Consider the following 12,489-nt stretch of genomic DNA (forward strand, 5'->3'; position numbering starts at 1 on the left):
TTGAGCACTGTAAACATTGTAGCACCCACGCAAGTCCCTATGTTATTGGATTATTCGATGTCCAGTGAGTCACACGTGATTCACTTCATCAGGTACCCGAGACAAGGACCATTCCTCTCTTCACGTGTGATCAGAAACCTAGGTCCCGCCCCAGGGCCCTGTGTCATTCCCAGGGGGTGTGTTCCCTGCAAGACTCTTCACCGGAGCCACAGAGCTGCGAAGAAAGCGAACCTGACGCACTGAATGTCGAAAGCCAAGTAAGGGGACGCAGCCCAGCCTGAGAAACTTGATCGTTCAAAACCAGGCTCAGCTGACAAGTTTATTCAACCCCTAAACATGGGTCCAAAGTGCCTCCCTCTATAAAACGTTAGATGGTGCTAGAAACCGCTTCACACACACACACCTCACCACCAGCAGCGAGCTGCCGACACCCAGCAGCGGAGCACCGGCAGGCTGGGCAGCTCACTTCACCGTCACCCGCCACGTCCCCAGGGGCCCGTGCGTGGCGGAGCCCTCAGCCGCCTGGAGCCCCTGCTTTCTGGCACAACACTGTCGGCTGGAGGGGATCCCGGCGACACTGACCTTCAGGACGGGGCTCCCAGGACTTCTCAACGTGCCCCTGGGAGCACGAGCTGCAGGAGAAACGACTACCTTGTCCTTCTTCCTCCAACGTGGATTCAAATCGCTTCTGAATGTCTCCCGCGGTCACGAAGGCCTTCGGAAAGCAGGAAGGTCTGCACCCTGGCGACTGTTCTGTTTCCCGTTTCAACCACAAGAGGCACAGCTTATCCAGGACAAAGGGCTCCCCGGAGGTGGGGGGCAGCTTCCCCGGGCCTCAGAAGCCCATGCGGGGCTTCTTGCAGTGTGGCTGCGAGCCGGAGCGGACGGCTGCCCGCTGCCGGGAGGGGGTGGCCCGGACACTGGAGGTCTGGGAGGAAGGCACAGAGGCACCCCCCGGGGCGTCCCCCCGGAGCGGCAGCTCAGCCATGTAGTCCCGGAGGGTCTGCTGCCGCTCCGAGGGGACGGCCCGGGCCCACAGCTCCTGGGTGGACTCCTGGGAGGGCGGGGTCACTGGAGGCTGAGGCCTGGCCGCAGGGAGTGTCCGCTCTGGGCTGGGAGCGGGGCTGGCGGCGTCTGAGAGGTCTAAGCGGCCGCTGAGCGAGGAGAAGGTGTTGGACAGCTGAGTCCGGCGCTTGTGCCGCTTGGGCTGTTTGCCGGGCCCCAGGCTGCTGCCCCGCCGCCTCTCCCACCAGGCCGCCGCCTGGCCCTCCCAGGCTGCCTCCAAACGCTCGCTGAGCTCGTCCTCGGGGCCTGGCTCGGGGGCTGGGGCCCGCTCTTCCGTGGGGAGCAAGCCCAGGTCCCTCAGCTGCAGGAGACGCCCTTTGGCCATGGCCGTGCGGAGACCCTCTGGCGCTTTGCCCTCTGCCTTCTGGGGCTCAAAGCAGCCCAGCAGGCGGCGGTGGGAGAAGGTGGGTGCAGCCCACACGGGGGGAGCCGGGGGCACCTCCAGCAGGGCCTTCAGCCACCGGCTGCAGGAGGCAGTGGCCTGGGGGGTCCAGGAAGCCGTGGGGGCAGGAGAGTCAGGCCCGGGGTCTGCCTGGAGGTGGAGGCCCTGGTGGAAGACGTCTCCAGCCGCCGAAAGTTGGAAGAGCGACAGCACCGGTGTGTTAGCAGAGGGTGGGATGGCGGCGGCCAGACCTGGAGGTGGAAGGACCGTGACCCTACGGCCTGGTGCGGGTGCGGCTCCTCAAACCCACTCCCCTGCCCCAGCGCACCTATGGCTGGTGCTGTCAGACGTTCCTGCAGCCGCCACTGACTCTTGGGCTCCAGTGGGGGGAAGGCAGAGAGGGAGTCGCTCCTGGAAGGGAGAGACTGGGGGGGCCCTGCCAGCCGGGGTGTGGAGGCCCCCTCTCCTGGAAGAGGGACAGACAGCTGAGGCCCTGCCCAGGCCCAGCCCCGCCCGCCCTCCTGCCCGCCCCCCGCCTGCGCCGCCCCTCACCTGCGATGTGCAGCAGCTGCAGCTCCCCACCCTGGCCTGCCAGGAGCAGCGGCCGCGGGAGGCCTGTGCGGGGCGGGGGCAGCAGCTGGGCCAGCAGGGGCGCGGAGGGGAGGCCGTGGTTCCACTTCAGCAGGGGCACCAAGGGGAGGCGCTCATCCACCAGGTAGAGCGAGAACTGGAGGCCCAGGAAGAAGACAGAGGGGCCGTGACTGAGGAGTGGGAGAGAGGGACGGGACAGGTCCCCCTGGGTGGCCCCCTCCGGGGCCCCATGTGGCTCTCAGGCTAAGTCTCAGCACTCCAGGACCGGCCCTGAGCACCTCTGCAGCGTCAGCTGCCCAGCCCCGCACAGGAGGAACCCCCGAGCAGGTGGCACTGTCCCCTGTCCTGATGGCCTTGCTGGGAGAAGGGCTCTCGAGAGAGAGGCTTTCACCCAGCCTCCCCCAACCTCCCCTGACCCTGGCACATACGCCTGAGACACACCCACTAACACCCAGGGTCCTGAGGGGGCAGGGTGGAGCCAGACCTCCTCTCCCCTTCCGGACACGAGGGGACTGTCCAGCTCTGGCCATTGCCCCCACGCCCACGCCCTTCCCCCTTCCCCAGCAGCTGTCCAGGACCGTCTCCAGTGACCGCTGCGATGGTGCAGGACGGAAAGAAGGGGAAGGTGTCGCTCACCTGGGTGCAGATGAGGTGGAGCGTGGGGTGCAGACACTCGGGGCCGCACTCCCCCAGGTACTGGGTGAGCAGGACCCGTTCCCCTTTCTGGCATGACGCTTCTGCCCCTCCACGAAAAAGCAGCAGACCACAGCCCTGCGGGCCCTGGGGGACACGGCCAGGTCAGCCAGCCCACGGTCCGCCATCTCTGGTGCCACCTGCTGCAGCTGGCCTGGGGCTCGCTGGCCCTGCAGCTCATCACGACCTCTCGGGGGAAGCCCCCCCCCCCCCCGCCAAGGACCTGCTCTGTCCCCTCACCTGAGTGTCCACCATCTTCACTCCGGTGCGATCACCCACAGTCAGCACTCGAGGGTGGGCGGTGAAGTCTGCCCAACGCCAGGGAGAGGGGTCCCGGAACACAAGGGTCTCGGGGTCCTTGTAGATTTGCTGCAGCCTTGGGGAGACAGGCCAGCCATGGTGGGGAGACCGGCTGATGGGGGGAGGCTGGGGTGACCTGGCCTGGTGTCCAGGACATGGGCCGGGTTCTGCGGGAGCCGTTGGTTGGGGTGGAGGGCTTTTATGGGGAAGGGGCGTTACCCGTCCTGGGGAGTCCACAGACAGATGGCTCCGGAACGGCTGCAGATGGCCAGCTCTCCAGGCAGGTGAGGGCTACAGGGCACACACGTGATGAATGCCGGGCCACGCCCTTCTCCCACGCCCATCTCCACAGAGACCAGCCTCAGTGAGCCCCTCACCTGAGGCTGATCCCTGTGGCCCCCTTCTCGACCTGCAACACCTGGAGAGGGGCCGGCTGCCCCTGCTTACTGACCTTCCACAGGGCACAGTGGTAGTCAGAGCGGACAGCCAGCAGAGCTGAGGGATGGAGAGGGTCAGGGTCAGGGTCAGAGTCAGGCAACAGGTCAGTGAGTGGATGGGGGAGGTGTCTATGGGCCTTACCTTCTCCCTGCACGGTGCGGGTCACCACCTGCCGGACAGGTCCCCGGAGCCGGATATGGCCAGGGTCTCCGAGAACCCGGGGCTCACTGCCTGGGGTCAGGTTGACCTTCTGGAAGTCTGGGCATCTCGCTAAGGATAAGTTCATGCGTTATGGCCACTCAAGGCTCCCAACTTCCCACCTGTCCCTAGAGCATGCCCAGCGAGGGAGGATACACAGCCTGTCCAGGGCGCCTCCTGCAGGATAGACCAGCTGCCCAGCCCCGGGCGTCCTGCCGGGCACCCAGGCCAGCGCGCCCCCAGTGCAGGCGTCGTCCAGGAGCAGCTGCTCCCACCGCAGGGCCAGCTCCTCATGCAGTAGCTCCCCCAGGAGGCTCGCCACCGACGTGCTGAGGATCGGGCCCCCAAGGATGGAGAACCGGCGCTGGCGGTGGCTGAGGTAAGCCCAGGGACAGCTGGGGGCGAGAGGAGGAGGGTCAGGCTGTGGGTGATGGGGAAGAGGGCGGGTGCCATCCCGAGGGAGGCCAGGTGTAGCAGACGCATTCTCGGTCACCCTAGAACTTCTTCCTCTGGGAAACCAGCCCCCCCGATTCCTGTGCTGCAGTCACACGGTCCAGGCCCGGCCACAGGGATCGGCTCACGGCGGGCATGACACCCAAGCCGAGGCAAGCCGACCGCACCGTTCCCGGGACTTCTGCTGGCGCCTCAGGAGGGACACTAGCCCTTTCCCTGGAACCATAAACCATCCTGCTGCCACTTGCAAACAGTCTGTCTAGGAATTAAGCCGAGCAGAGGCAGGAGGATGAGGAAATAAAGAGGCAGAGCCCTGTTAACATCTGAGCACCTGGATGCAGCCATGCCTGTAGTGCATGAACTTCCATTCTTTTTCCCTTACGTGGCTAGTGCAGCTGGGAGTTCTGTATGGGGCAGCGTGGCTCATGACTGCACGGGGGGTATGGAAGCAGTTTGATGGAAACCAGCATCCAGGCCCTGGTTCCCTCCATAGCCCCACCACCAGCTAGGCACACCCATCCCATCCTTTCTCACTAGCCACTTGCCCCCAGGGCTGGTGTCCACCGAGGTCCTGGAGTAGCCTCTTCACGCTGACCACTGTCTTCTTCTTAGAGCGGCTCTGTGTGGAAAGGCCTCGTCAAGCTCACATGCCCTAGGGCTTACCCCGACGGGAAGTGGGGAGCCCCCTCTCCTGGCTGGCCAGGGGTTACTCACCCGTGCTCCCTCCAGTTTGAAATTCTCCAGCATCAGCTTCCCCAGGGGTGCAAAGGCTATGTCCCCATGGTCCCACAAGAACCGGCTGAGCTGCAGGAGGAAAGGAGGCCAGGTCACTAGGCACAGCCCCGGCCGCGTGGCACTGTCCGCCGTGGGGCCGCTTACCTGCTCAGTAACGTCCAGCACGGCTTGGGGCTGTCTACGGAACTGGTAACCTCCCCGGAAAAGCAGATCCTGGGCAGTCACACCGGGGTCCCAGGGATCTGAGGGGAGAGTGAGGCTGCGGAAGGGCCCGGAAATGGAACCAGGTGCCCTAGGTGCCTGGAGGTGCCAAGGGCCCTGTAGGGCAGAATTAGCAGGGAGAGGAAAGGCCTCGCGCGGGAGCTGGGGGAGGGGGGCAGCGGGGAGCAGCTTGGGAGGGGGCCCCAAGGCCGAGATCCTTACCAGCACCAGGAGGCAGCAAGGGCAGCGGCCCAGGGGTGTCCGGCTCCCAGAGCAGGCCCTTGGCCACGTGCAGCGCCGTGTTCTGAGGAAACACAACCGTGGCCACGACAGAACAGTGAGTGTGCGCCGGGCCAGGCGCCGTCACCCACTCTTGTCTTTTATTAACTCATTTAATCCCCCAAGGCAGCGGCCAAACTGGTACTCCCCTGCATCGGCAGGCGGACTCTCAACCACTGCGCCACAGGGAAGCCCCATCGTCACTTTAATGGTGAAGACAATGGAGGCACAGCGAGGCCGTCCCTTGTCCCAGGCAGCAGCCACTAAAGAGAAGGCCTGGGATTTGAACCCAGGCAGTCTGACTTCAGTCTGTGCTCTCGACCTCCAGGCTGCACAGGCTCTCGCAGGCGCCCCTGGCCTTTGAGTCTCACTTACACTCAGGAGACCTTGTGGTCACTTACTTGGGACACCCACAGGCTGCTCCATCCCACTGCGGGGCTGGCCTGAGACAGCTCAGCTCCACACCTGGGGACGGAAGAGCAGCAGGCAGGCGAGCAAGGCTCCCACAGGGGCGGATCTGACGTAAGCCCTTCCTTGTCAAGGGAGCCCCTCCCGCCCAATGCCAGCATCTCTTTTAAATTTCTCGCCCACTTGCCTCTGCCGGGCGTAATCCTTAACCAGCCTGTCTCCAAGTGGCAGCCAGATGGCTTAGGCTTCCGGGGAAAGAGCTGGCGTCCTTCGTGTCCCAGATCTCCCCTCCCCTCCCCACCTCACCCCTACTGTACGGTTTCGGCACCCTTCTGGTTTCGCTCAGAGCTGTTCTCACTTTGTAATGATTTTATCCTTTGGTCTATTCACTTGTCTATTCTCACTCAACTTAACTCTGTTCCATGGGGCTGGGAGCGCATCTGACTTACTCATTCTGGATTCCCAGGGCCTGGTAAGGCACCTGGCACATAGTAGGGGCTATTCAGTGAGTATCTGTTGGACAAATAGAGGAAAAAAAGATGGGGGCCAACAGCTCCGCTCAGTAAACCCTCTGCGGATGGCAGGGCATCCCAGGTCCCCAAAGGACGGGATTCTGGCTCAGCCTGTGTCTTAGCAGATTTGTGCCAATGCCACCCCACTCTGCACTCCTGCCAACTGGTGTGAATGCTAGGATGGGGGGCCAAGGGACGGCACCCACCCTGCAGCCACCAAGGCTCTCCCCGCCAACCTCACCTCAGAACCTTGGGGCAGGGACTCCGGCAGGGTCAGCGCGTCTCTCCAGCTGCACATGAAGGACACGTCAGGGACATCGCTCAGACCAAGGGGGCCAGTCGCAAACAACGAGGGCGGGAGGGAGCTGGGGAAGTCCATCCTGGAAAACAGGAACCACCCTGGCCTTCCTCGGAGACCTGAACCTGACAGCCACTTCCGGGGTTCCTGGAGGGCGAAGAGCACCCTAAGAGGAGTACAATTTCTCTGGGGAAGCAGATAACAAAGAACAAATGACTGTGTCGCCTAATGCCTGATAGTAATAAGCGCTACGTTAAAACCAACCAACCAGCCAGGAGGGAGGGGATGGCGGTGGCCGAGGGGTGTGGTCTTAGCATCGTAAGAAGGTGGCGCTCGACATACCCTGAGCTAATGACAAGGCCGCTGGGAAGAGGGTACAGCAAGTGCAGAAGTTCTGGGGCAGGAAGCGTGTGAGAAACAACTGGGCAGCCATGGACCGAACTAGGAGGTGAGTGACAGGCCGAAGTCAGACAGGTGGCGAGGGGTCCGCTTCCAGCATGCTCGTATGTATTAATTATAATTACACGTTCATAGACTACACACCCCACACTCTACGCTACGCTCCCAAGACAAACTCAAGTTCCCCAAAGCCAGAGACGAGTCTTATCTGTCTGCCTTCCCACTGTCAAGTACAGTACCATCCAGAAAAAGGAACTGACTGTGTGTTGAATAATAATAAACTTATGTCAAAGGGCTTTGGTCAGTACAAAGTGCTCCAGAAGGATAAACAGCCATCATCCCTCTTTTTTATTACCTGCAAAAATAAGAGCAGTGCTCGCTCACTGAGCGCCAGCACCTGCCAGACACGGCACTACGGGTTGTACTCTTCTGCCCCGATTATGGAGTTCAGGAAACTGAGGCTCGGGAAAGAGCAACTTGCCCGAGGCCAGCAGCCTGATCCCCGCCCTGATTCCAAATCCAAGTTCTGCACCACCACTCTCCCACGCACCAGAAGCAAACACCAGCCTTAGAGTCTCAGAAGCAAAAACTTTTCCCCTCGGAACTGCAGCTGCATCGTATCCGTTCAGTCTGTAACCTCCGGACATCCATGTACCCTCGGCACCTGGCAAAGTGCCCACCACACAGTACATGCCAGGAAATACTTGCCAACTGAATGAATGTGTGTTTCTTAGGGCATGTGTCAGCCTCATTCTAATTGTGGTTTATAGGTACAGCCTTATTTCTTCTTCGAGACTGCTCCCCAGGGGCAGGAACTGTATCTGATTCATTTCTGAGTTCCTGGCATCTGGCTGTTGCGGCCATTCTCTTCCGCAGCAGGAGAGGACAGTGGCGGGAATGCGTCTTTTCACTGCAGGACCCTTTCACGCTATCTCTCCGCTTAAAAGGAACACCATTGCCCTTCCTACCCACCTACAAAATCCTCCTCATCCTTCAGATTTTCAGTCAGGAAGCCTCTCCCAGTTCTCCCAATACTATCCCACAACACCCTGCATCCCTTCTCCAGAGCACACATTGCAATGTGGGATTAGATATTTAAAGGTAAAGCCGTTTAATTCCAAACTGCTCTAAGAGTCCCCATGGGGAAGAGCCTTTATTCCCAGTGCCTTGGTACTTACAACATGGTAACAATCAGTACATAAAAACTGAAGGAACAGGGCTTCCCTGGTGGCGCAGTGGTTAAGGGTCCGCCTGCCAATGCAGGGGACACACATTCAAACCCTGGTCCGGGAAGATCCCACATGCCATGGAGCAGCTAAGCCCGTGGGCCACAACTACTGAGCCTGTGCTCTAGAGCCCGTGAGCCACAACTACTGAAGCCCGTGCACCACAAGTACTGAAACCCGCGCGCCTAGAGCCCGTGCTCCGCAACAGAGAAGCCACCGCAATGAGAAGCCCACGCACTGCAACGAAGAGCAGCCCCCGCTCGCCACAACTAGAGAAAAATCCGTGCGCAGCAACGAAGACCCAACGCAGCCAAAAATTAAATAAATTAAAAATGAAAAAATTTAAATTAAATTAAAATTTAAATAAATACATTTTTTTAAAAAATTTTAAACAAATGTTACTCATTGTTCTTTTTTTAAAATTTTATTTATTTTATTTATTTATTTTTGGCTGCATTGGGTCTTCGTTGCTGCGCGCAGGCTTTCTCTAGTTGTGGCGAGCGGGGGCTACTCTTCGTGGCGGTGCGCGGGCTTCTTATTGCGGTGGCTTCTCTTGTTGCAGAGCACGGGCTCTAGGCTCGCGGGCTCTAGAGCGCAGGCTCAGTAGTTGTGGAGCACTGCCTTACTTGTTCCACGGCATGTGGGAATCTTCCTGGACCAGGACTTGAACCTGTGTCCCATGCATTGGCAGGCGGATTCTTAACCACTGCGCCACCAGGGAAGTCCTAAAATTTTTTTTTAAAAACAAAAAAACCCCAAAACTGAAGGAACAAATCCAGGAATGAATGAAGGAGAGGAAAAAGGAGCCAAACAGCCTCAAACAAACGCAGGCAGGCTGAAGGCGCTGGTGGAGCCCACGACCTCAGAGAAGCCCCGAGACAAGACAGCCTCGACTTCCCGCCCTCGCCCTGGGCTCTCTCGGCCCGTTTAGACCGCCAAGGCTGCAGAGTCAGTCGGGTCTGCATTCATGCCAGGCCGGGCACGACAAAAAGTGCGCCTGCAATGGGATGGGAGAGGGGATCCGGGCGGCTCTTCCCCTCAGACATCTACTCGCCCACTCCCTCCCTATCCACCTCTTCCCACTCCACCTCCAGGCCCCAGAATTTCAACCCAACAACAATAACAGAGGTCTCCCATCAAGCGCCGTGCGCCAGACAGCTGTTGCTACCACGCTTTACATCGGTGGGATGTTCCCCACTTCATGAGCCAGCGGCTGCTAATACCCCACTTTGTAAACCCTGGGCGACTTGTCCCAAAGCCACAAAGCTTGGCGCCCATGGACTTGAGCAGAGTGACCTGCCTCTCCGTCCCGTCCGGGCGGCGCGCGTACTTACGTGGCCCCGGCCGTTCCGTGCTCGTCTGGGAAACGAACCTCCGCGTGACGCTCGCCTGACCCTCGAGCCACGAGGGAGCCCGAGAGTACCAACCTCGCTCCGGCGCCCTCGACAGGACCGCCCCACAACGGCGTTTACCCGTCGCTTGGGCTGGGCCGGAAGTGCTCCCTGAAAGGCAGGAAGTCCCGCCTCCCAGCCTGGCCTCACGGGCGCTCCAGAGCGCCACCTCCCGGGCGGAGGGGGAATGCGAGTGCAGGCGACGCTGTGGGCCGTAGAAATCAAATGCCTTCAAATCCCAATAGTGAAGTCCAGGTTGACGGGCGTGCGAAACTCACCTCTGCTTAACTAACTTCCTACTTTACAGAATTGTTGCATTAATTCACTCAACAAACACTGAGCACCTACTATAAGCCAGGCACTTTATTGGTCAGTAGGAATCCTACTGACTGTCTTTATATCCTGTGAAGCAGGCTTTCCAAATAGGAGTACAGGTACTGCTGGGAATGCGTGAGGCTTTCCCAGTAGTCAGGCAAATACAGCTTTAGGCACTGGTTCCCAGATTCTAGCATGCATCAGCATCAACTGGAGGGTGTGTTAAAACAGAGTTTCTGGGCTTCCCTGGTGGCGCAATGGTTGAGAGTCCACCTGCCGATGCAGGGGACACGGGTTCGTGCCCCGGTCCGCGAAGATCTCCTTATGCCGCGGAGCGGCTGGGCCCGTGAGCCATGGCCGCTGAGCCGGCGCGTCCGGAGCACAGGCTCCGCAACGGGAGAGGCCACAACAGTGAGAGGCCTGCTTACCGCAAAAAAACAAACAAACAACAACAACAGAGTTTCTGATTCAGTGAGCCCGGGGTGGGGCCTGATAATTTGTATTCCTGAGTTCCCAGGTGACGCTGATACTGCTTGTCTGGGGGCCAAGCTTTAAGAGCTACTGTGCGATCATAAATATTACCCTTATCCAGCCCAGTAGTTTTCAGACCTGAGCATGCATCAGAATCCCCTGGAGGGCTTGTTATAACCTTTTGCTGGGCCACACCCCCAGCGTTTTCTGGTTCAGTAGGTCTGGGATGTGATCCAGGAATTTGCATTTCTTTTTTTTTTATTCAACTTTTTTTTCATTTAAATGAATTCCTCTTAGAATTTAGTCCCAGAAAAAAACTTTCTTCTTACAAACTTTTTGCTACTTTTTTTTTTTAAGAATTCCACATATTACTTATTTTAAATTTAATTCCATTTTTTTTTAATTGGAGTAAAATTGCTTTACAATGTTGTGTTAGTTTCTTCTGTACAATGAAGTGAATCAGCTGTCTGTGTACCTATATCCTCTCCCTCTTGGACCTCCCTCCCACCCCCACCCCCAACCCACCCATCTAAGTCGTCACAGAGCACCGACCTGCACTCCCTGTGCTATACAGCAGGTTCCCACTAGCTATCTATTTTACACATGGTAGTGTATTTATGTCAAACCTAATCTCCCAATTCGTCCCACCCTCCCCTTCCCCCCCAAAATTTGCATTTCTAATGAGTTTCCAGAGATGCTGATGCTGCTGGTCTGGGCACTACACTTTGAGAACCATTACTTTCAAGAGTCAATTTCCAAATTCTTGGCTTCCATCTATATAGATTTTATCTGGGAGGTGCTTGGCTTCGGAAGCTTCGAGCTTTTTTCTCCTCCATGGAGTGTTGCCTGAGATGAGCGCAGAACAAGGGGGCTATTCCAAAAAGCAGAGTCCCTGCAGGAGAAAGTTCACATAAGACTAAGAAAAGTAGGCTCAGTAAGAAGTAGTGATGGAAGGGTTCAGGAGAGGGTCTGTTTATATATTATATTTTTTCAATTCTTTATTATTTTTATTATTGTTATTATTATTTTTGGCTGCAGCATGCGGGATCTCAGTTCCCCAACCAGGGATCGAACCCATGACCCCTGTAGTGGAAGCAGAGTCTTCACAACTGGACCGCCGGGGAAGTCCCAGGGGCTCACAGTGTTATGTTCGTTCATCTGAGTCCTGGTTACATGGCTCTGTGCCGTGTGTGAAAATTCATTGAATGATCCGTGCACTTTTCTGCGTGTATGTTATACTTCAGTAAAGAATCTTTTTAAAAAAGAAAAGGAAAAAGGAAGAAAACTGCTGGCTGTGACACTTGATATTACTGAGACTTCAACCTCTAGGTCAGCCTTCTCAGCTACCTTAGAAATAGAGTCCAGAAGTCCCTCTACGAGGGATTCTTCTGTCTGTGTTGGTCTTCTGTCTGTCTGTGTTGGTCCCTGACATATCCCAAACAGCTAGAAGATGCTTCATGCATATTTGAATCAACGGAAGAGGGCATGAATGAGATGGCTCTTCTGAGAAAGTATCAACACATTTACTTCAATTGAAAAAGCTAAGTCAGACTATTTCTGATGAGAAGTAATTCCATTTTAGCTGAGTGCTTTGTCTATGAGAGTAAGCTTTGACGATTAAATCATTTGGAGGGTGTTTTTCCTAAATGGAATAAGCTAAGTCTGCATCTCCGTGGTTTTGGTGAAAACATATTGGAAAGATGATTACAATATACAATAAACTAGAAATTGCACCTTTCGTAACTCCGTGTGACTAAATAATTGGGGGATACATAGTCTTTCAAAATTATTTTAGGGGTATATATGCCAAAAATATTGAAGGCCTTTTATACTAGTTTCCTATTGCTGTTGTAACAAATTACCACAAACTTAGTGGCTTTAGACAACAAAACATCATACAGTTCTGGAGGTCAGAAGCCTGAAATGGGTCTCACTGGGCTAAAATCAGGGTGTCAGTAGGGCTGTGTTCCTTTCCGAAGGCTGTGGGGAGACTTCTCTTTTTTTTTTTTTTTCGCCTTTTTCAGCTCTGAAAGCTGCCTACACACCTGGGCTCATGGCCCCCTACCATCTTCAAAGGCAGCAATGACCAGTTGAATCTTTCTCACAGGCCATCTCTCTGATTTTGACTCTTCGG

At 56.9% G+C, this 12,489-nt stretch overlaps 1 protein-coding gene across 20 annotated transcripts; it reads right to left on the bottom strand.

Moving 5' to 3' along the window:
• Window positions 1-258: 258 nt before the first annotated feature.
• On the bottom strand, window positions 259-9,657 carry TAF1C (TATA-box binding protein associated factor, RNA polymerase I subunit C). Of its 20 annotated transcripts, XM_060129843.1 has the most exons (15): window positions 9,513-9,657; window positions 6,497-6,739; window positions 5,279-5,360; window positions 5,000-5,097; window positions 4,835-4,924; window positions 4,666-4,739; window positions 3,824-4,062; window positions 3,611-3,727; window positions 3,409-3,526; window positions 3,251-3,322; window positions 2,972-3,107; window positions 2,675-2,818; window positions 2,000-2,174; window positions 1,776-1,913; window positions 259-1,698 (listed from the first exon to the last, which is right to left on the bottom strand). In XM_060129843.1, the coding sequence occupies exons 2-15, from the start codon at window positions 6,632-6,634 to the stop codon at window positions 836-838; spliced, it is 2,484 nt and encodes an 827-aa protein (XP_059985826.1). In that variant the 5' UTR covers window positions 6,635-6,739; window positions 9,513-9,657; the 3' UTR covers window positions 259-835. The 20 variants fall into 20 exon arrangements, with proteins under 20 accessions (XP_059985826.1, XP_059985824.1, XP_059985825.1 ...); XM_060129841.1 differs by having other exon boundaries at window positions 3,409-3,727; XM_060129842.1 differs by lacking the exons at window positions 6,497-6,739; window positions 9,513-9,657 and adding an exon at window positions 5,737-6,064.
• Window positions 9,658-12,489: the final 2,832 nt, after the last annotated feature.

Source organism: Lagenorhynchus albirostris, chromosome 19 (genome assembly GCF_949774975.1).
Source record: "Lagenorhynchus albirostris chromosome 19, mLagAlb1.1, whole genome shotgun sequence".
In the NCBI taxonomy this organism is placed as follows: Eukaryota; Metazoa; Chordata; class Mammalia; order Artiodactyla; family Delphinidae; genus Lagenorhynchus; species Lagenorhynchus albirostris.